Source organism: Myotis myotis, unplaced genomic scaffold (genome assembly GCF_014108235.1).
Source record: "Myotis myotis isolate mMyoMyo1 unplaced genomic scaffold, mMyoMyo1.p scaffold_m19_p_2, whole genome shotgun sequence".
Lineage (NCBI taxonomy): Eukaryota > Metazoa > Chordata > Mammalia > Chiroptera > Vespertilionidae > Myotis > Myotis myotis.
Genome location: NW_023416324.1, coordinates 116,900,983 through 116,924,637, shown reverse-complemented (window position 1 = coordinate 116,924,637; position 23,655 = coordinate 116,900,983). Strand labels below are relative to the sequence as shown.

General features: G+C 36.4%; 1 protein-coding gene across 10 annotated transcripts in view; it reads right to left on the bottom strand.

Moving 5' to 3' along the window:
* Positions 1 to 23,447, bottom strand: part of ROBO2 (roundabout guidance receptor 2) — a 1,562,785-nt gene extending 1,539,338 nt beyond the window's left edge. For 4 of the 10 annotated variants that reach the window (XM_036349422.1, XM_036349425.1, XM_036349419.1 and 1 more), the window contains exon 1: positions 22,879 to 23,446. In XM_036349422.1, the coding sequence (XP_036205315.1) occupies positions 22,879 to 23,008 (130 nt within the window). In that variant the 5' untranslated portion in view covers positions 23,009 to 23,446. Of the gene's footprint in view, positions 1 to 22,878 lie in introns of all 10 variants that reach the window. The other 6 variants (XM_036349427.1, XM_036349418.1, XM_036349424.1 and 3 more) reach the window with 4 other exon arrangements.
* Positions 23,448 to 23,655: the final 208 nt, after the last annotated feature.

Sequence of the window (23,655 nt, the reverse complement as noted above, 5' to 3'; positions counted from 1 at the left end):
GCCACCACTACTGGTGGCCTCCCTCTGTGGAGGCAACCAGACGGACAGATCAGGGGACAGCACCGGTCGGTGAGCGGCCCACCCTGACCCCACCAATTGCCCCTCCAGCCCTGCTTTTCACCACTACTCCCCCCCCCATCGCTGTCCCCTCCCTCTGCTGGCATGTTCCTTGGCTGGCCTGGTGCCACCTGCTTGCCGGTTGTGCTCCCCACCAACTGGTCATTCCACCATTTGGTTGATTTCATATTGTACTTTTATTATATAGGATATGCTTAGCACATGGACCCAGACAATAGTGTGGTGAAGGCCTGGGAGGAGTGGTGAGAGGTACAAGGGGTTAATGGTGAAAAGGGGAACATCTGTAATACTTTCAACAATAAAGACAAATTTAAAAGAAAATTAGAGTAATTTATAGATTTTTTTAAAATGCTATTTTTCTCAATATAAACAGATGTGGGATAGTCTTAAATTTGGGGTCATAAAACACCTTTATAAACACCTTTATAATATATATATATATATATATATATATATATATATATATATATATTAATAAAAGCATAATATTCTAATTAGACCAGACAGCCTAAAGACCTTCTGGACAAAGTTGGGGCAGCAACGGCCAACGCAAGCCACTGTGGCTGCGAGGGCTGAGCCCCTTCCACAAATTTTGTGCATTAGCCTCTAGTATACATATATATACATACATATACATAAATATATATATGATGTATGGAAAATATGAAACAAATTATATTCTCTGGCTGAAACCAAAATCCCTCTTATGAAGTGACTCTAGGCAAAGGACAAAGGAATAATTTTTCTTAAAATTTCTTCATTCATGAAACACAAAGATAACTTCCCATTTTGCCATTTACAATAGGAATTAACGAGTCAAAATATAAATCTATGCTTTCTATTTATATTTTTGTAGTGAATAGATCATCTCAAGAGTTTTCATCATCCAGGCAATATAGTTTAATAGTCTATTTGTTTAAATAATCTAGTTATTATTTAAACAAATAGTTTATTTGTTTAAATAATCCAGATATTATTTAAATTTCTCTGGATGTGAGATGCAGACAGAAGTTTGATGTGGGATGGTTGATGCAAAATGCTTGGATATCAACAAACATTCATCACAGGCTGACAATGTCAAATCATGGGGTTAAAACCAAGCCACAAGGAGTCTAGAGACAAAAAGAAAATAAGAGGCAGATGGGATGAAAGTCCTCAAGAAATACAACAAGATGGGATTAAGGTTAGACGTAGCAGCCGTGAACGGAGGTTACATGCAAAAAGTAGAAGCTTGTGGTTAAAAGAGTTTCAGAGTCAAAGCTGCAGGAGTGGCTATATATATAAGGATGTAAGTTATTTATAAAAGCTGGCAACAAGATTCCTAAGGTAATTTTAACAAATGATAAATATTTTTTTTAATTTCCCTTTATTTTAATCATTTTTTCTAAAAAAACACACATACCATGCAAATACTTAACTCCTATGTTTAGAACCAAAAAAAAAAAAAAAATGTTATAGAACCACATTTTAACTTTATTATTTAAGATAACTTGCTTAATATTTATGTTTTTACTGAATTCTTAGTACATTACTACCAGTGGACTCAAAATACTTATTCAAAAACCTTTCCTTAGTTATCCCATTTGAAGTGGTAGAAAAGCTTCAAACTGATAAATCCTACTGAAGGCGACTATAAACAACATTTGATTCATATATACTGAAAGTTGTAAGTAATGAATGATTTAGATAGAACACATTTAACACTGTCTAGCAATGAACATTTATTATTGGAATATCATGGCAGATGAGCCTGTGGTAGATAGTAAACCATAAATCAGATGCGATCCCACAACAAATTGTACCTCATCAACTGCTTTAATATGTCACGAAGCTTCCAAATAGACATCACTAGTCCATTTGTTAAACCCAAACTACTTTTTCACTGACAAAGCAAAAGACATTTGGTATTTTCATTATATGTAGTATCAAAATGAATCGATGCGATCTAGTCATCCAAAATAGAATTTCTATGAGGATGGGCTATTGAAATTCATTCCTTAGTTTTTTTTCACCCAAATGACTTTAGGATAGTCTTTTATTATATTTTTTACAAATGTTTTAAGAATGAGTATTGCACATAGATTCTGAAACTAAAAAAACCAACATTATTATTTAAAAAAATATGTTTCTATTTAAGCAGAATTGAAGGAAAATGTATTTTCCCTTTAGATTTGTTATAAAACTAAGTATTAAGCCATTCCCAAATGACACTACAAAAAGAACAAAAAAGCTTGGTTGAATGCTCATATACTCATACAGGCATGATAAGTACACTATTAAGAAACTGTGCTACAAAAAAATACTTCTTGCAAAGAAAATCATAAGTCTAGTTTTCTGATATTAAAAAAATCCTTTTTATTCCTTCTGTCACATTGATTATTACTCCATCATGTTGATTAGTTATGAACCTTGCTTACCTCTGCAATTAATTGAGCTCATTTCTATCTCTCCTGCAAATATGCATAATTCTGTTGTACTTTGTGTTCTTCCCTAGACTATATGGTGCTTTAAGTGTGGACAGCCTTCCTCATCTGGTTTCTGTTCCATACTGCCCCTCTCAGTTCAATGTACAATTCTTATACGCATTCTATTACTCCACAATCATTTTTCAAACATTTAAAAAAATCTACAGGGATATATGAAAATGTTGATAGTAATATTGTTTTAAAAGTACGATCTCTTTAAATTTAGTATTCAAATAAATGGTTTTGAAGTACACATTTTGCATGATACATTGGATTCCTGAAAGCCAGATCCTCTTGTTATTAGACATATGAAAATGCTTCAGGTAGTCACAAGGAACGCTAAGTTATAATGTCTTAAAGAAATGCATCACTGCTCCTGCAAAAGCAAGAGACCTCTAAAAGGATTTGGAAAAAAAGAGCTCGAGTGAATTTTTTTCTCCTCAATTAGGAGTAAGTGTTTAACCTGAGGAAAGGTTCTTTTAAAATTGGAGTAAAAGTTTCTATTAAGTTTTAGACATCAGATTATCACGAACCCCATTTCATGTTAGTCCTTGCTGAGTCTGCCACACCACAAAACAAAACTCTCCCCTGACTCTGAGCAGTTCCTGCAGCAGGACGCATAGGCCATTAAGAAGGTCAGCATGACTACCTGATTACCTTACAATGACTTGCTTCCCCTGTTAGGGGGACAGCATATTTGCTGTGTGCTTTAAAAAATGTGAGTTCCCAAACCGGGGTCCCTTTGCTACAGTATCATCTGCCCTGTTGTATCAATCTGTGAGGCTTGGGAGTAAAAGATACAGAACATTCACACCCAGGCTCTTGCTGTAACTGTGCCGTGCTGAGAGTGCAGTTTGTTAACTGGCTTGCTCTGATCCATTGAGACTTTTTTCTACTTTGGGGAACTGTGACATTCTGGTAAACCAATCTGCATGCTTGCTCAGTCATCTTTTTGGGGGTTTTGTTACTTATTGCCATTCTTTATTAGGTCGGAATTTTTCTATGGCAATTAATGGCATATTCTATAAAAAATAAAATGATATTTTATAACGGGAAACTAATACTAATTTAGAGAAAAGTTCTCAAAAGTAATTAAAAAACCAAAAGCTCAATGGTTAGCAAATTTTCCAATTACTATAATTAATATTTTTGGAAATATCTTTAAATGATTTAACAGCAAGATGTTGCTTTATTTCTATTTCGTATAACCATACAATCAGAAAGTCGGATAGGAACAAAGAGATAATCCCTCTTAATAAGTAGTCCTGCATACTCTCCTTCAACTTCTAGTGACAATATATATCAACTAGAGGCCCGGTACACAAAAATTTGTGCACTCGGGGGGGGGGCGGGGGGTTCCTCAGCCCCGCCTGAGCCCTCTCGCAGTCTGGGACCCCTCGGGAGATAACAACCTGCTGGCTTAGGCCTGCTCCCGGGTGGCAGAGGGCAGGCCTAATCCCTAGGTGCAGCCCCTGGTCAGACTCAGAGCAGAGCTGATTGGGGAGTTGGGGCGCCGCCCCCTGTCATGCACAGAGCAGGGCGGATTGGGAGGTTGCAATGCCACCCTCAGTCACGCTCAGGGTAGGGCCGATTGGGAGGTTGGGGCACCGTCCCCTGTCACACTCAAGGCAGGGTCGACGGGGAGGTTGCGGCACCACCCCCTGTCACGAACAGAGCAGGGCCAATCAGGGGGTTGGGGCGCTGCCCCCTGTCACGCACAGAGCAGGGCCGAACAAGGGGTTGGAGAGCTCCCCCCTGTCAAGCACAGAGCAGGGTCAATCAGGGGGTTGAGGAGCTCCCCCCTGTCACTCACAGAGTAGGGTCGATAGGGGAGTTGGGGCACGGCCCCCTGTCACACTCAGGGCAGGGCCGATCAGGGGGTTGGGGTGCCGCCACTCTCACACTCAGGGCAGGGCAGTTGGGGAGGTTATGGCTCTACCCTGTCACACACAGAGCAGAGCCCGTGGGGTGGGGGGGTTGGGGTGCCACACCCTGTCACACACAGAGCTGCAGGGCGATCAGGGGGTTGGGGAGCTCCCCCTTATCAGGCACAGAGCAGGGCCGTTCAGGGGGTTGGGGTGCCTTCCCCTGTCAGGAACAGAGCAGGGCCGATAGGGAGGTTGTGGCCCCGCCCTCTGTGACACACACAGCCGCAGGGCGATCAAGGGGTTTGGGGGCTGCCCCCTGTCATGCTGATCCCGGCGCCTGGAGGCCTCACGGCTCCGCTGATCCTGGTGCTGGGAGGCATATTACCCTTTTACTATATAGAATAGAGGCCTGGTGCATGGGTGGGGGCTGGCTGGTTTGCCCTGAAGGGTGTCCTGGATCAGGGTGGGGGTCCCCACTGGGGTGCCTGGCCAGCCTGGATGAGGGGATGATGGCTGTTTGTAGCTGATCACACACCCTTCAGGGTGGGGGTCCCCATTGGGGTGCCTGGCCAGTCTGGGTGAGGGGCTGAGGGCTGTTTTCAGGCTGACGGGTGACTGAATCTCCCAACTGCTCCTTTTTTTCTTTTTTTTTTTTTATTCTGGGACAGCTTCACCTCTGGCTCCAGCTCTGAGGCCTCTGCTGCTGAAAGAAGGTATCTGGTTTGTTTCGGTTCTATAATCGAAACTCTGTATCAACTCCAGCTCTGAGATCCCAGCTCGCTGAAAGCTGGTTTCTGGGGTTTTGTTTAGCTTCTATATTTGTTACAATGTTTCTTAAACTGTAAGCTCAGAGGCCAGCAAGGCAGGTGGGAAATGTTGGAGTCCTCCGTCACTGAAGCAAGCAAGCCTCATGTTAGTTTCAAGCTGCCTGGCTGCCGGACGCCATCTTGGTTGGCAGTTAATTTGAATATCTCGCTGATTAGCCAATGGGAAGGGTAGCGGTCATACACCAATTACCATGTTTCTCTTTTATTAGATAGGATGTCCACAAGATAGACATGTCATGCTCAGGAAATTCTAGCCCTTTGGGAAATATTTTTTACATTGATCAAAAATATGGAACTTCTTAAAGCATCAATTAATTTAGCTAAGCATCTAGAGCAGGGGTGGGCAAACTTTTTGTGAGTGCGTGCCAAAACCAGCAAAATCTCTGACTCAAAATTCTTCTGCGTGCCAACCCTAATTTTTTGAGAACATGTTACGCCTACTTGATATCTCTTAAGGTGTACATATGTGAAGAACCTTTAAGAAATAATACAGTTCATTCGAGCAACAAAAACACAGTATATGATGATGAAAAATACATTTATTTTTTAATGTATACATGTACACTGATAGTCCGACAGAAAACTTTATGACTCCGTTTGATATTATCAGTGGGACTTTTGCTACTGCATCCCTGATGACAGAGATTTTACATCAGGTTTATATTTCGTGACCTTCAGAGATATGCACGAGCTACTACTTTCATTGTCAGGTTACTCCTATTACAACACCTAACAAAATTCATCACTGAGAACAAAGATTCTTAAGCGTATGTGGATGAAACCAAAACAGTGGTCGGATCTACGAAGGCAGGGAGAGTTAAGGCAGAGGCATAGAAATTGCTCTTCCCCTCTCTCGTCAATCCATGTCTATGGTCTTTAAGATAACTTGTTATGTAAATTTATTTATTTATCTAAGATGCACCTACTCTGAATTCATCTGAAAAATAAAAAAGTTGATATTAAGAAAAAAATTGTAAATGGAAGATTATGAGAGGGTTTCACGTGCCAGAGGTTGCCCACCCCTGATCTAGGGCATCTCTTCCCTTTATCTTTGAAGTACCAGACTACATTTTTTCCATCTCTCCATTTGACTCTAAAAAAAGTTATCTTATTCCTCATTTTCTAGAATAATGAGCCTATACTTTTTAAAAAGATTCTTCATAAGGATTGCAAATTTTCAGCACCCTATTTGCTATTGTCTATATGTTCTTTATTCCACTGTTTAAACAGCAATGCATAGACCATTTCCTTTTTAAAATGTACATATATATATATATATGAGTATAGCCAAAATATGGATTTGCCTTTCTTTTAATCTTCACATCACATTGCCTGTTTAAATTAGAATATTTTTCACAAAAATGATGTCAGTGATGTTTAAACTATTCAGAACTAATCTAAAGGGTTTATATATTGATGTGGGAGAATTTTTTTTCATGTTGGGCTCTGGCCTTCATTATCTACTTTCAGTGTATAAAATGTTCATATTAAATATTGATTAGAAAAATCAAGGAATGATTTTCAATACATTTCTGCTTTTTATGGTATGAATTGTGACACTGCTGATCATCATTCTTAAATTTAAAAGCATGATTTTTCATGTAGTTAAATTGAAAATAAAATTGATAAAATATGTACTTCTAATATTAAATGGAAAGAAAATGTATAAAATGTACATTTGTATTACTAAGGAATATATATATATGTATATATATATATTTATTTCAAATGTACTACCAATAAAATAAATTTTAATTAAAATAAGAGACTACTATATATTAATATAAAATTGAAAAAATAATTTTATACTATTAACAGTATATCTCATTAGTCATTCAAATACAATTTTGTTCAGCATGTAAGTTGAAAATTTTTTATGCAATGAGCTTTGGCATTATAAATACAGAGCCTTAAAACAATCATACCTTTTGAGATAATAATCCTACTTCTAGAAACCTGCCAAGAAGAGAATGATCACATTTATGCACAAAGATATTTTTAACAGAATAATAGTGCAAAATTTGACATAATCTAAATTTAAGTAAAAGAAAGTATGATACAAAATTATATATTTAAATTAATAATTCTATATATATATATATGTATATATATATATATATTATGATATATACACACACACACACACACTGAATGGCTAGATTATTATGACCACCTGACGTTTGTAGGCAAATTAGCTATAATTTCTGAATTTGCTAGAGGGCCAGACCATTATAAATAGGGAAGCAGGTTGTTTACCATGACAGTAGAAGTGGATTTTTTCTGAAGATATGGGTAAACCATGTGATTCAACAGCCTTTGAACGTGGGATATAAATATATATGCCAGATTATTATGACCACCTGACCTGATGTTTATAGGCAAATTAGCCGTACACTGCATCCTATGGGATATGGAAGCCGAAGGCCTGTTCAAACACCATTTCTGTCTTCAGTTAACAATATAAAACGTCTCCAATTCGCACAGGAACACAAAGATTGAACAGTCGAGCATTGGAAAAAAGTCATGTGGTCCAATGAATCACTTTTCCAGTTGCATCATGCAGATGGCAGAGTGAGAATTTGGCGAAAACAGCATGAAAGCATGCACCCCACATGCATGAGTACAACCCTTCAAGCTGGTTAGGGCATTGTTATGGTTTGGGGCATGTTTTCCTGGCATGATTTGGGCCCTTTAATTCGTGTGGAACAACGTCTGAATAGCACAACATACCTAAGTATCGTTCCTGATCAAGTTCATCCTATCACGTTGATGGCATATCCCAATGGAGATGGTTTCTTCCAACAAGACAATGTGCCATGCCACGGTGCTCATATTGTGCAGGAGTGGTTTCAAGAACATGAGGGAGACTTTACCTTGCTTAGGTGGCCCCCACAATCACCAGATCTCAATCCAATTGAGCATTTGTGGGACGAAGTTAAAAGAGCCATCAGGCAGCTGGTTCCACAACCATCAAATCTCACAGAACTGGACAGTGCTATTCATTAGGCACGGTGTCAGATTCCTCGCATCACCTTTCAACATCTCGTGGAGTCAATGCCAAGAAGAATCGCCACAGTATTGAAGGCAAAAGGTGGCCTAACAAAGTACTGATGGGGTGGTCATAATAATCTGGCCACTCACATTCAAATATATCCCACGTTCAAAGGCTGTTAAATCGCATTGTTACCCATATTGTCAGAAAAACCTCACTTCTACTGTCGTGGTAAACAACCTGTTTCCCTATTTATAATGGTCTGGCCCTTTAGCAACTTCAGTGTGAAATTACAGCTAATGTACCTACAAATGTCAGGTGGTCATAATAATCTGGCCACTCAGTGTGTGTGTGTGTGTGTGTGTGTGTGTGTGTGTGTGTATGTTTATTATATAACCTAATGTATCTGTTTACCAGTATGTGTATGTATATGTGGGTATGTATATATTTTAGTAGTTTTCTTGGCATTCAAAAGTATTGGGCAGGATTGAAGTGATTATTCTTAGGGAGAGGGGTTATAGTAATTTGGGTTTCTCTTAAACACTTTTCCCAGCATTTTTATGTAGATTGATGATGTGTTATTATGAAAATGAAAATTAAATTGACCTGAGGTTAAGTTTATCTAGGAACTAACCTCTTCTATAATGCTATGATAATTACTAAAACTCATAAAGAACTCCTAGTTGCCAAGACTAAAAATTTCCAGAAATTGCAGAATATTCAGTGTCACAAAACTTCACCACCAAATATTTTTTCATGATCTCCAAAATGCTTTGTCCTTAGTTGCCTAATGTTTCTGAAATTCTTTAAAGACCCAGTGTTCATTTCTCAGTTGCTTAGAAATATATTTTCTACAATACTCTCAGATCAGAATAATTAAATTCTGCACAGTATTCTAATTGACCATACTTTAAAGCTTGTCTTGGCACAGTTAACCATCCTTTTTTGATCAAGGAACAATAATGATTCATTTTCAACATATTTTCAAATGTTATCATATTTAAAAATCTCATGGGAACATGATTATTAACAGTATCAAAACAAAGAATTAAAAATATTTATAATTATGTGTCTATGCCTTAAGTGGCATTCATGAACAGGCAGGTGAGAAACATTTGACATTAACTGCTTTGGTATATAGATTGACTAAAATACAGACAAAGGTATATATCATCCAGGCTACAACTAAACTCATTCACTAACACTGCTTCTATCTGACACTCCATACATTTGTAAAGTAGGATTAATATTACTTTTAATTCAAACTAAGGGACAATTGGGGAAAAATGGCATAATCAGACTTCCTTCTCAAAGTATTCATAATTTCATTAATTATTTACAAACCTAAAATGCATATGTAAATAATAGTATGTTAAGTTTATTCTACAATATAATAAACTAGAGGTCCAGTGCAAAAAAATTGTGTGGGGGCGGGGGGGTGTCCCACAGCCCGGCCTGCACCCTCTCCAATCTGGGGCCCCTCGGGGAATGTCTGACTGCTTCTTGCAATCCGGGCCCACTGGCTCCTAACCACTTGCCTGCCTGCCTGCCTAATCACTCCTAACCCCTCTGCCTGCCTGCCTGATCACCCCTAACCACTTCTGTTTTCCTGATCACCCCTAACTGCTCCCCTACTGGCCTGATCGCCCCTAACCGCATCTTCCTCACCCCGCACCCAGGACTCAGGAGTCCCTCCTTTGGCCAGTCACAGGCACCCAGGACCCGGGCTTCCCTCCCTCTGGCCGGCTGCAGGCACCCAGGGCGCAGGCTGGCTTCACTTGGACCAGCCACAGCTGCAGGGGACCATGGGCAGGTGGCTTTTCCTGGGCCACCACTGCAAGCGCCTGCGACCATGAGGGGGAAGGCTTGTCCCTCTCCTGTTGCAGCCTGATCCCTATTCCTCCTTCATGAGCTCATTTGGGCCTGGCTGGTCCCCATTTGTCTCTCACGAGCTCATTTGTGCCTGGCTGGTCCCCATTTCTCTCTCCCCAGTGTTGAGCGTCTGAGCCATTACTGTGTGATGGCATGAGGGCATGATGGCCATTTGCATATTAGCTCTTTATTATATAGGAGGATGTGAAATTCTGCTGACTTCTTTTTTGCTTTGATACTATAATAGTTGATATTCATAATGATGACCCTGAGCCACAGTGATGTCTCAGAATATAAAAATATACACAAGTTAACAGTGTAATATTAAATAAAGAGTTGCATTTAAAAGTATTTGAGGTTATTTTATAGGCTATCATATTTACAATGATTGATCTGTTTGTGATATTTCTATTAACATTAAAAATTTATTTACAAAAATGGGGGACATCTGTAATAGTGTCAAAAATAAAAAAAAAAAATCATTTTCTGAAAACCACATTCTCAGACTAAAGCAAATAACAGGAAAATTGCATTTGCAAGTGCTTTTTTTCCTCCTCAAGTAGATGGGGATGAGCATTTTTTTTAAAAAAAGATCTCACTTGAAATCAAACAAATTTTATTTTACCAACTAAAGACACTTGTTTTCATATACTTCTTTAAAACTTCCAGATTCACCTGGACATTTAGGCATATTTTAAATCTGCAAACTCTATGTAAATTACTTAAAGATCTCTGCCTTAAATAATCAGCCCATAGTGAACATATTATTTGTTAATAAATTTAAAGGATTAAAGCAATTATCAATTCCTTAAATGAGAGAGAAAAGCCCATTTATTTTTCTGTCCCATCAAATTTTCAATCATACCCATTTATAGTGACATTTAGGAATCATCTTAACTTAGTAGTTGTGCAATATTTTAAGAATGAATTTTATTGTATATTTAAAGTGTACATAAGCAACCCCATGAATGAGTCCTGAATGGCAAAGAGCACAAAGCTTTATTTCAAGTGGACCCCATGTATTGTGTCTCCATAGCATTTATTCATCCCCTGAGGTTTCTGATACTATAAAAGTGACCTTTTTCTTTCTTAGTGTTTAACTCTTGGCAGCTCAAAGTACTACCCATGTTTTCTCCTATAATATCTCCCTTTAAAATGGGTTCTGATAGGAGGGAAAAACATAATACATTGACATTGAGTATTTCGTAGAAGTTTGAATGGCACACCAAACTCATCAACTGTGACAAGGACAGGTAATTTTATTGAAGCTGTGTTGCAATCCTCAGTAGAACTTCTCCTGTTTCTCCATGTTTATGTATTATTCAGACTAATAGTGACCCTAAAGTAGAAAAAAGCTTCCTGCCTCTTAAAACTTTTATTGAGAGGAGTTCAAAATGCACACATTTAAGTGCTATTCTGTGTGTATTTAATGTAGAGTGAAAAGCTGTTTGGTGCCCATTTTAGATTCACTGGCAACAAGACAGATAACAACGCATGTGCTAGGAGTCATAAAGATATATATATATGAAAAATTAAAAGTTTAAAATTAATTTGAACTTATAATGTAATGCACCACGTGGAAATCTAAAAATCAACTTCCAAATGAAACAGCTTGAAACTTTTTCTTGCCATCTGGTTTTGGACTGGGCTCATTCAATTCCAATTTTGCCCTTGTGAATGCTCCAATTTTATATATACTATATGGGAACGATGATCTACATGCCACCTAAGAATATCTTCTTGGATTTCCTAAAAATATAATTTTTTTCTACAGTATCAATGTTTCCCAAATAACCTATTAATCATGGGCATACTTTTCCTTATTTTAAGTCAGATGTGATATTAGTATTTTATTTATTGACTTGTTGAATGATTGTATTTTATTTGACTAAAAATTATATATATGTACATACACAGATACAACTAACAGTTTTACATATTTAATGAGTCTAAAATACAGATTGATGAATTCAAATGAGGAGAGAAAAAACAGATTTGGCTCTTTGAATAGCAAAGTAAGAGAAAAAGTAGGGCCTAATATATAGACATAGGATTAAATAAGATTATGCATGGAAAGCATTTACACCATTCTGGCATACAAATAGTACTCAGTAAATGTTAGCGATTAACTTTTAGCTTTGTGTGTGTGTGTGTGTGTGTGTGTGTGTGTGCAGATAATAATAAATAAAATATTTGATCTTATTTAATTTTTATGGGTAAAATATTTAGTAAAAATACTGTTAGTAACTTCAGATATATTGTCTTATTTTTTCACACAAAATAATATAGTGAGAATGCTGAGAATTATAGGAGTCAAACATAGCTAATAAATGGCAGAGATGTGGAGAAAAAATTGATTTATTTGTTATACCTTTATGACAAAATAAAGTGTAGCAAATGTGAGCAACCATACCGTAAAGTTGTGTTTAAATATATCTGCAAGATATTAAAGCCAAGATTTTTGTAATCAAAATTACAAGAATTTAAGCTACAATAGGTACATAAGAATGGATCTTCTCAGTTTTACTGATCATTTAGTTCTTAATAATCTAGTTAGGTCTAATTGAAAGTAGATGACATTACAAATAAAACTGACTTCCAGTATCTTTACATAATGCCTTTAAAAATAATTATTATAAGTTAAAATATTTTGATTTAGAAAAGTATTAAGTGATTTTGTGTTACAACTATAATAAATTAGTCTCTGTATGTATATCAAATAAAGTTTAGCAAATGTGAGCTACCATACCATAAAGTTGTGTTTAAATGTATCTGCAAGATATTAAAGCCAAGATTATGTACTTAACTAGTGCATCCAGTCACTTGCCTAGATTCTTCAAACAGTTCAAAATCATGCTTTTCTATATATGCATAATGCATTTAAAATTATAAAAGTAAATCTTAAAGACCATCCAATAATTTAATTATGATATGAAGGACTTTTTTTAGAAAACATATATTGAGGCTTTAAGCTACATTTTTGAATCTCTATGAAGCTTCTGTTAAAGAGTATGGGAGGAAAAGGGGACATATGTAATACTTTCTACAATAAATATTTTAAAAATAATAAAAATATAAAATATATAACTTAAAATTGATAATTTACATAACCACATAATTTATACACATATAGTTAAATGCAATAATTATAAAAGACAGACTATTTATATATGGGACTAGTGGCCTGGTGCACAAAATTTGTGCACTCTAGGAGAGGGGGTTCCTCCGCTCAGCCTGTGCCATCTCAGTCCAGGAGTCCTCGGGGGATGTCCGACTGAAGACCTAAGCCGGCAGTTGGACATCCTTAGCACTGCCACGGACATCCCACCACCACCACTGCGCATACCAGCCATGAGCCCAGCTTCTGGCTGAGTGGTGCTCCCCCTGTGGAAGCACACTGGCAACCAGGGGGCAGCCCCTGCATTGAGTATCTGCCCCATGGTGGTCAGTGTGCGTCATAGTGACCAGTTGTTCCATTGTTCGGTCAATTTGCATATTAGCTTTTTATTATATAGGATATTAACTCATAAAGATTATACTTTATTTTATAGATATAATCTCATATATACCTATATATAATGTATATATTATAATACACACATACATACAGAGACTAATTTATTATAGTTATAACACAAAATCACTTAATAATTTTGACAGAAAGTATTTTGAACTGTCAAATAAACCACTTAAAAAGATGATTTAATTTGCATAACACACACTATGTATTAGGCACAGTTTTCAGTGAAAAATCTCAATAACAGTGACATTTTATATTAAACTCTTCACAGTGAGAAGACCCCCATCACAACCTGAACTTTTATTCTAGTGCATGATTCTGTGTCACTGCTTTTGTTTTTAAGATACCAAATATATCTTGCAAATATAATGAGGCAAGCTTCCTACAGGGTTATGGTTATCTTCAAAATACCCAGGTAATCAGCACCATTAATTGTTCCTTAAATATTGCAGTCATCATATGAATTGTCTTACTAAGTCCTACAATGGCCCATTGTTCCCAAATTCTACAAATGTTAGTTCACTCTGCCTGATTCTCAAAGCCATACTAACTTACTTAACTAATTTTGCTATTTCCCACTAATTTCCCACATGCTACTCATCTGCATCAGATTGATTACTTGATTATCCCCCAAATGTATCACACTGTTTACCTGGGTTGGGTACCTGGTTCAAAAATATACCACTTGATAACTGTAGTCAAGTTGTTACTCTCATATGACCAAGGAGATTATAAAAATAGAAGTATCTTTCACCTAGGGTTGATGCAAGCATTATGCCACAAAATTTAAAGAAATTATATAACACAGAGCCTAGCACAGAGTATGTGCTTAAGAAATAGGAAAGAAAAGGAAGAGAATGGAGAGAAGGGAAGGGAAGGGAAGAGAAGGGAAGGGATGGAAAGAGAAGGGAAGGGAAGAGAAGGGACTCAGTCTGCATATATATAACATACAGCTCTATATCACCATGTCCTTGTTATTATAATTGTTATCATTTGAAATATATTTTATTTTTATATTTACCTATCAGAGCCTTAAAATCTAGAGACACATAATTTACAGTCATGCATTGCACTAGTTATTTTTCCACATGTATCTTTATGCTTCTCTAACCATTTAAATTATAAGTTTCTATTGGGAGCATTCCATAAATATTTATTTATTTGAATGAATATAATATAATATAATATAATATAATATAATATAATATAATATAATAAATATAATATAACATAATATTATATTATATTTTAGGTTTCCTACTGTATAAGCAAAGTATAGAGATATAGTTGATATACATAATTTTTTTCTAATAATACAAGAAATGTTGCACTTTGAATGTACAAATTACTACCATAATCCTTTGATGGCCTAGAGTGGAAATGCATGATCAGCAAATGTTTTCTACCTAACAGCGCTTCAAGTTTAACTCATCACACTTGGCAGTCAACAACTTCAGCCCCAAGTCCTTGCATGTGTCCCTGCACTGATCCATGTAATCGCTAAACAGGAGTGGGACATTCTGTTAGAGAAATGAAAATCTGCTCGCGGTAGCCAGAAGCAATTCTCATATCCCTATGGATTGTGGAAGAGACTTCAGTTACATTCTGGATGCCCTAAAATAAATTATTTATTAGCTTCCAACTGTTACATTAGAGGTTTCATGATGTGCCCCTGCCTCCAGAACATAATCTTGGACTTTGCCCAGATTGATAACTACTTCTTTGATGGCAGAGCTTTTGACATTGATATGACAGAGATTCTACCAACCATATGTAAGGTCTGTCCTAATAGTCTATGTGGTGAACTTGTCATACATTGACAGAAAGAATTAATTTCTATACTTATTCTGGCAACATACCAAGAGCTATAAATTGGCAGTGCTGAATTAAGTTATTAATCTATTTTCCTCAATAATACCAGGCAAATAATTTTTCTATGTGAGAATACAGACTGTAATTTGGTAATTTATACAAAGAATTTAAAATGCAACCATTTCAATAAATATTATTGGAAAATGTATACAAAGTTTTTTATTGTTGTTTCTGCATACTACTATTGATTGGATAATACCCTATTAATATCTACAAAAGAACTCCATCACAAAATGGAAGCTGAAGCACACAGGGTAGACTTAATTTGATGTAAGGGAGAATGCTTTAGCAGCAAACTGGACTAGATTTCAAATGGAATCTGTTAAGTATAAACCACATCCTTCCTCGAAAGGTGATGGATTCACAACTACTTCCCCCTGTGGTCAAAAACAGCAGGTTTCCTTCAAATCCTGTATAGCCACACCAGTCCTAATACAGACTGTTTCCTAGACTATATAGTCATGCCTTCCCACAAACCAAAGATCCCAAATAGATTATTGAGATTTATAGGTTAAGGTGAACTGACACAGCTATCCCATAGCTAACGGTACTTTGACATATCACATAAACAGGAATAGGAATGCTATTTGTACTTTAAAAGACAAGTATCTCTCATTAAAAAAAAAAAATTGCACAAATGGAAAAGACAAGACAAACTAAAAAAAATCAGTGTGAATCATCCAGAAGTTAATAAGTGACTTTTAAAAGATATTGAATGGAGCTAACCCAATTTTACTTTAAATTGAGGTAGCATTTATATAGTGGAAGATAACTTTAGAACATAATTTGGATATTTGTACAGTATCCTCCAACTTTTGTTTTTAATGCTACATTCACTTACTTCAGTGGGAGACATACCAATTTAAGGGGAGAAATATCTCCTTCATCCCCAAAATAAAAGTCCTCACACTCATAGATTACAATTTCCCAGAGGGTAGAAAGCTCTATATATAACATATATATTTTTTTAGTGTTGTTGATAGACTAAATTTTGAATACCTATTGTAATAAATGGCCTTTAAAACCTAATATGAAATCAGAAAAGAAATTCCTTTCATTTGTGAAGCTGTATATCATTTTAAGTTACTAGTTAAGGACTTTGGATCTTTGATTTGACTTTAACTATATAACTAAAATTGTGACTCTTTAGTTACATTTCTTAAATGCTATTCCTGGCTAAAGGCAGTCAGTCCTAAGGACTAGTGTGGCTAAACGGCTGAAAGACAACTTTAGATGAAGCCATAGGCCCTAATGTGTTAAAGTCTGGTCTTGGAAAATACTAGTAGATTGGTCTTCTGATGTAATGGGCTCATTTTCTTCCCTTTTCAGGGAAATATTACCTCCTGTTGAATGACCTTGGTTTCCTAATCAAACAAAAATCATTCACAGATAAAAGATCCCCAGCCTTGGCTGATCAAGGCCACTATTTAATTCACATAATATTCAATTGACTTAGACCTTATTACAACTCACATTTAAAATTTTATTTTAAAATTTTAGTTATTTTGCAAATAACAAAGCCTGTAAACATAACTATATTTTACTTTATTTTTACACTTAAATAACTTTGAAGGATGAAGGTTTAAATTTGAAAAAAGAAAATGTTAGCCATGATCTATCCTGAAGCAAACATTTTATGACATACTTGCAAACACTTTGAAAATACAGCTTATAGCAGCAGTGCTAACACAATCTTACCTAAGAATTCATGAACCCCTACACTAATATAGCCAGGGCATTTCATTACTGTCAATTTATCTCACTTTAAAAAAATAAACAAACTCTTTTAAAATCTTTATTTCTGCCCTAGCTGGTTTGGCTCAATGGATAGAGCATTGGCCTGCAGACTAAAGGATCTGGGTTCAATTCTGATTAAGGGCACGTGGCCAGGTTGCAGGCTCAAACACTAGTAGGGGGTGTGCAGGAGGCAGCCAAACAATGATTCTCTCTCATCATTGATGTTTCTATCTCTCTCTTTCTCTCCCTTTAAATAAATAAATAAATAAATAAATAAATAATAAGTCTTTATTTCCTTCTGAGTTTCTGAACAGTTATTTGTGTGTGGGATTTGGCTCTGACTCCTCGCTCTGAAGTGGAGATGGTGGAACTGACAGGCGCACACACATATAGGAACCAGCACATGTACCTGATAATGGTGGCATGCATTCAATATGTTCATACCATACTTTCCGCAGGCACAATCTGACTTTATAAAGAATACATAAACCCTCAAACTACATTCTTTAAAATGGTTCAGCACTTTGCTTCCTGAGCAATAGTTTTCCCCACTTTTTCAAAAATATTTATTGTTGACAGTATTATGTATGTCCTTTTATTTTCCCTATTGACCCCTTCTAGCCCACCCCCACTGTCCTACCCCAGGCCTTCACCACCCTATTGTCTGTGTCCATGGATTATGCATATATGCATATAAGTTCTTTGCTTGATCACTTCCCACCCACCCACCCTCCCACATCTTCCTTCAGTTTTCCACACTTTTGATAAAAGTATTATTCTATTTGTAAGTTATATTTAAAAAATAACTTCCTTTCACTTATTTTCTAATATAAAGAACACTTTAAAACTCTTCCATTTTCCTCCATATGTCATCCAATAAAAATGTATTTTAGTTAAATATTAAATAAAATCTCAGAGTGTTTTAATTACAAGGCAACAAACATATTACATTAATAATAGATAACTAAAATGAAACATGGAGGTTAAAAGTGAAATGGTGAATCAGAATAAAAAACAAAGTGATTATGGATAAGATATACTCAAGTCAATTTTTAAGAGTAAGAAAAGTCCATTATTCTCAAAAACCAATTTTTCTTTTCTGAATTTATCAAATGTTATTTTTCAATAATACTAGAGAACATGCCTACATTCCACAAAAGATTTTCATACAATTGTTAAGCATACTCCCTGATTTCTGCACCTAAAATAACCACTCAAATAATCTTTTGACACCCATAGGAAAGATATACTCATTTCAAACTTGAGTTAGAATTTACTCTTCAGTGTAGAAAAGGTATTAAATCTATTATTGCATACAGATAGAGATTCAATAATTTAAAGAATTGAAAAACAGAAATTGTGATTATACACAGCACAAATAAGACACTATATTTTTCATGAATATTCATACACTTCGGTTCCAGGTTCACAATCTCACATTATAAATTACTTTTGAACAGCATTTTTTTTCCTTACTGTACTACTTTCTATGAGTCTGCCAGAATTTTCAAAGTTTTATAATACTATTAATACATTCATATTTTTCTACAACTAAGCTTGCAATTTAAATAATGTAGTAAAGTGTGGTAATAAAAATGATTTTCCAACATTAAAAAGGTAAGATATAGCACCTTTTTAGAAGTAAGAAATATGTCATTAACACCTAAAGTCATAGAATATTTTATAACCAGTCTAATTTTTTATAGATTTTACTTATTCATAAATTCATAAATTGCTGAGCATCTATTATGTATAAGACTAAATGTTAACATATATAAATCAAGACAAAATTTCTCTTCAAATAACTTACAAAGTGGCAAACAAATACACAATAGATACACTTAACAATAAAGTAAAGTGAGGACTGACAAATGTCTCCTGATCTGAATAAAATGCCCCAGTCATTGGAGAGATGGGATATTGCTTTCAGCATGTCATTGAGGGGCATGGGATCTAGTAGTCAGAGCTAGTATAGTAGTAAAGGAGCATTCCAGAAAAAAGAAAAAATGATCCATTTATGTTTCTTCAAACCAGAAAATGGTAATTTTTTTGGTGTCTGTGATATACTAAATCATCCATGTTCAAATTTTATTAATAACAAACTTTATTTCTTACACAATAGCAGGAATTTAAGATATTCGGTTGTGTGAGGTACTTACTAAAACAAAGTAAAATTTTTTTTTACTAGCTCATATAACTAGAAAAGAAGTCAGAAGCAATATTGTAAAAATGACACCAGCACATTTTTTTAAAATTTTTAAAGTAAAAGAAAAAAAGGTTCAGAAAATTTCAAAACAAACAAAAAATATCAATAATTATCAATATAGTATGTGAGACCATGACAATTATGACATAAAATCTAAAATGCCACTCTGGATATTCCCAATGGCAGTGATTCAATGCACCATGAAATAATACAAAGAGATAGCATGTACTCATATACCTTCTAACTACTCAGAGAGAGGGGGAGATAACTGCCAGAGAGGTTTTCTTGTTTAGCAAAGAGAGATATGAACAAGTGGCTGCTATAATTTATAAAAGGAAGCAAGTCAAAGTGTTGTGAAAGTATCTTCTAATCGTCAAAAGTTTTAATAATGTCATGCTCTATTGACAGAATTTAACTCTTGTCATAACTGAGAAGTTTGAATGAACTCAACAAACAGCTCTATGGAATTTAAATGAAGAGTGGGTGGGGCATTATTGACAGTCAGCATTGGCCCCTCCCCTTAGTTTGTCAGTGGCTACTCTGATTGGTCACTGTTTGTATTACAAAGGTGCTAAATGTTTTGACTATCACCCTTAATGTTAGCCTTATCCTATCTTTTATTCCTATTTTACTACTTATACTTATTTATTGACTATTTTTACTTTTAATAGCAGCTACAAATATTAAAACTTTGCTTAAATTCTAACTTCTAATAATATCCTTTTTGTTACATATATTGATCACCTATAATGTAAACTTCTCTATAACGTTGTGCTCATTGGAATGGAGCTGTTTACATCTTTTATATGTTCTTCCCAATGAGAGTAATTAAATGCAAAATAATTAGGTCCTTCAATCCTAATGAAGATGGTTTCAGCAGTGTAGTTAGAATTTCTAGTAAGTTTGTCATGAATACAACCTTAGGATCACTTCTACTGCTCTAAACTAAGCAGATGAGACGCCTGCTTTCCCCTAGGGAGTTCACATGTTGTGATTAAATGCAAAAGCATGTGCCTGAGGGAAAACTTGTGGGCCTATTAGCCTATATTTGTGATTCATGTTCATTGATGAGCTTAAAAAATCCCTTGGTAGCCAACAATAATCAGTATTTTCACCAAATGCTCTAACAAGTCAGCTTACAGATACTTGTTTTGAGCTGCCTGCCACATGCTGTAGGTACCACTCCCCACAGGCCCCAGCTACTCACTGGCCTATGATGCTACCACTCCCCAGCCCTGTCCCAATAATCCCTTCTCTCAGAATGGTGATTTCTGTTAATACAACAAAAATGTAAATTGTCAGTGTGGGCAGGTTGCCATATGGAGGTTGACAGCTGCTCCATCAGAATAAGACAAATGCAAACAGGCAATGCGAATGCAAAAAAAAAAAACCCACCAAAACAAAACAAAAAAACAAACAAACAAAAGAACATAACACACCACCATCAAATAGCCAAGCTCATGAATAAGTAAATATTTAAACATATACATATACATATGCATATCAATGTAAAACTACTTTGCAGAAACCCGGAATCTGTAGAAAATATTTATGCTATGCATATACAATGACAAAAAGAGGCACTGAAAAGGGAATAATTTTAAAGTAAAGAACAGCCAATACATTTAAAGTTTTCCAGTAACTTGCCTGACCTTTCTAAAATACACAAGACTTTGTTAACAGTAAATGAAATATGTTGCTATGACTGCCTCTTCCTGAACTTGACTGAGTCATATCATTGTTGCACAGCAGAGAGAGCAACTTTCTAGCTGAGCTAGTTAGAGGACATTGGAAAAAGCAGTCATGTGCTCAAAAATGAAACCTTTCAGACCTGATTTACAAATAAAACCCAGTGCCTCTGTATTTCAAGCTGTGCAGAATGAATAAATGCCTAGGAACACGTGCAATCACTTTGAAGTAAACCTTCTGACTAGGTTAACAATTTTTCTATAATCTTGCAGCAATGTAACTTTTTCACTGGGTTGCTAGAGCTCCAAACTCCACTGCTAAAGTTTACCACAGCAAATCATATATTTTAGAAGTGCCCACTATTCTTAAAAAATTTATATAGAGAGTACAAGTTAAGATGCCTGACATCTCCTAGAGTTGATAACACCATATATCTCTAGATCCCAAGCTACCAAAATGCTGCCATGCAGACTAACATAAATAACAGCTTGCAGCTTGCAAAAAAAAAAAAATAAAAAAAAAAAATCGCTGATAACACTAGAAAAGACAGTAACAGAGTGACATAATTTACAAGACCCCAAAATAATTTGCAGCTCCACTCCTTGGGGTGCATCTGCACCAACCATCTCAGCTAAGTGCCTGTTGGAACTTTTCCCTGGAAGGTACAGTAGGTGGAAGATTTGCAAGACCTTAATGCAACAAGACAAAACAGAAAGATCAAACTGAAGGAGCCTGTGTATTTAGAAAATCCTGCAGAGGTGCTGTGAAAAATTATTATAACTTCTTATTGCTGCACATGCTTCTCTTTAACCTCACATCATAACGCGGACAGTAAAGCAAAGGTGGGAAGATCCAGGAAACATTTTAGAGCCAAGATCAAAATACTAGGCGGTCCGAGTCAGCTTGCTCAGAGTGGGTCCAGATGCTGCTGAAAGGATGCTGCTGCACAGTAACATCCTCAGACAGCTCCCATCAGGATTGCTCCCAAAACAGGCAAACGCTGCCCCAAAAGTCTCCCACGGGATATTCCTGCAGCCTCATTTTGGCTTACAGCATTCACAGAACAGATACCCCGATAACGTGTGTTTAGTAGAAACAAATGGCATTCAAGAAAAGCAGCATCAACAGAACTTTATAAAAAGGCATGTTCAAAGTATCAAACAGCACCTCTCATCATAATTTTTTCAACAGCAGAAAGAAATGGATTATAGCACTTCAAAATACTGAAAGGCTCAGTCTCTTTCAACAGATTTTTTCCCAATGAAGTTAATGTGATTTATCTTTATTAACACATCAACACTGATAGAGTCAGCCAGAAAATCAGTGTTGATGGTGCTGCTTTTCCTGACATTCCCCTTCTCACACATCCTTCTGATCATTTCACAAAATCTGCTAACAATTCCGAGATCTAACATATTTGGGGCCCATTTCTTTTTTTAAATAATGCAGCTTCTTAGGAATACCAAACATATCCTTGAATTAGAGCAGCATGCACCTGGCCCTATATCCTTCCACAGGGGGAAAATCCCTGTAATGCTTTGATAGCCCAGAAAATCAAATATTGGGAAAAATGTATTTATATCAATAACAGAGGAAAACTCTTCTTCCCAGCCACCTGCAACACAGATTCTTTCCTGAAATAGGAATCTGATTTCACACAGAGCAGTCCCTCTACCTTCAGCTGTCGAGTTACCATCAATCAGCCTGGCTAACTCCAATTAGATCTTTAACCACAAACTTTTCACCACTTACCCCCCTTCCAAGGCTTTCCTTTCCAGGGGGGCCGAGTCAGCTTGCTCAGAGTTGGTCCAGAGAAACAGAGCATCAAAACGAAGAGAAGTTCAAGTCTAGTAATTTTCCCCACTTTCTCTGATGATAACATCTCCACAAGTTAATTTCACACAGTGTCTCACATCCTCTTCCCCCGGTTATTGAAATAGCGTTAATCATTGAAAAACCCGAGGCAGGTGCTGTTTTGCCATCTTTAACAGCTGAAGGAGCAGCTCCCCGACTAGCCCTGAGCCAAGCTACATTTCTCCCGGATCCGGCTCCTCCGGACGCAGCAGCACTGCTCCTGCTCCAGGGGCTGTACAATAATTCCTGATCTCCACTTTGCTTTCCGTGGGAATATAGTCCTCAGCGTTCTGGGTGAGCTTGATTGCAAAGGATAAAAACAGCAATGTCTGTGTCCAGCAGAAAAGAGAAAATATGTCAGTATCGTGTGAAAAAGATGAGCAGCATTTGTACTGACAGCTTTCAGGCTGCTGTGTGATCCTAATAGCCGTGCAACCAACCAAATTGCTCTTTTAAGAGTAATAAGGCTTCTGTGAAAGCCGCTGTCGCTGCCACTTGGGTGGGTAGTGCTGAGCTTGAAAATTGCCCAGGAACCTCCCCAGATAACGACTGCTTCAGCCCCGCTTCAGAATATTAAGGGCTGAGGAAACAGAGTATGCACAGAGGGTAGTTAATCTATTGTGTGGCTGGAGGAGGATTCCAGCAATGTAGTAGGGAAAGGCACGGAACATAAAA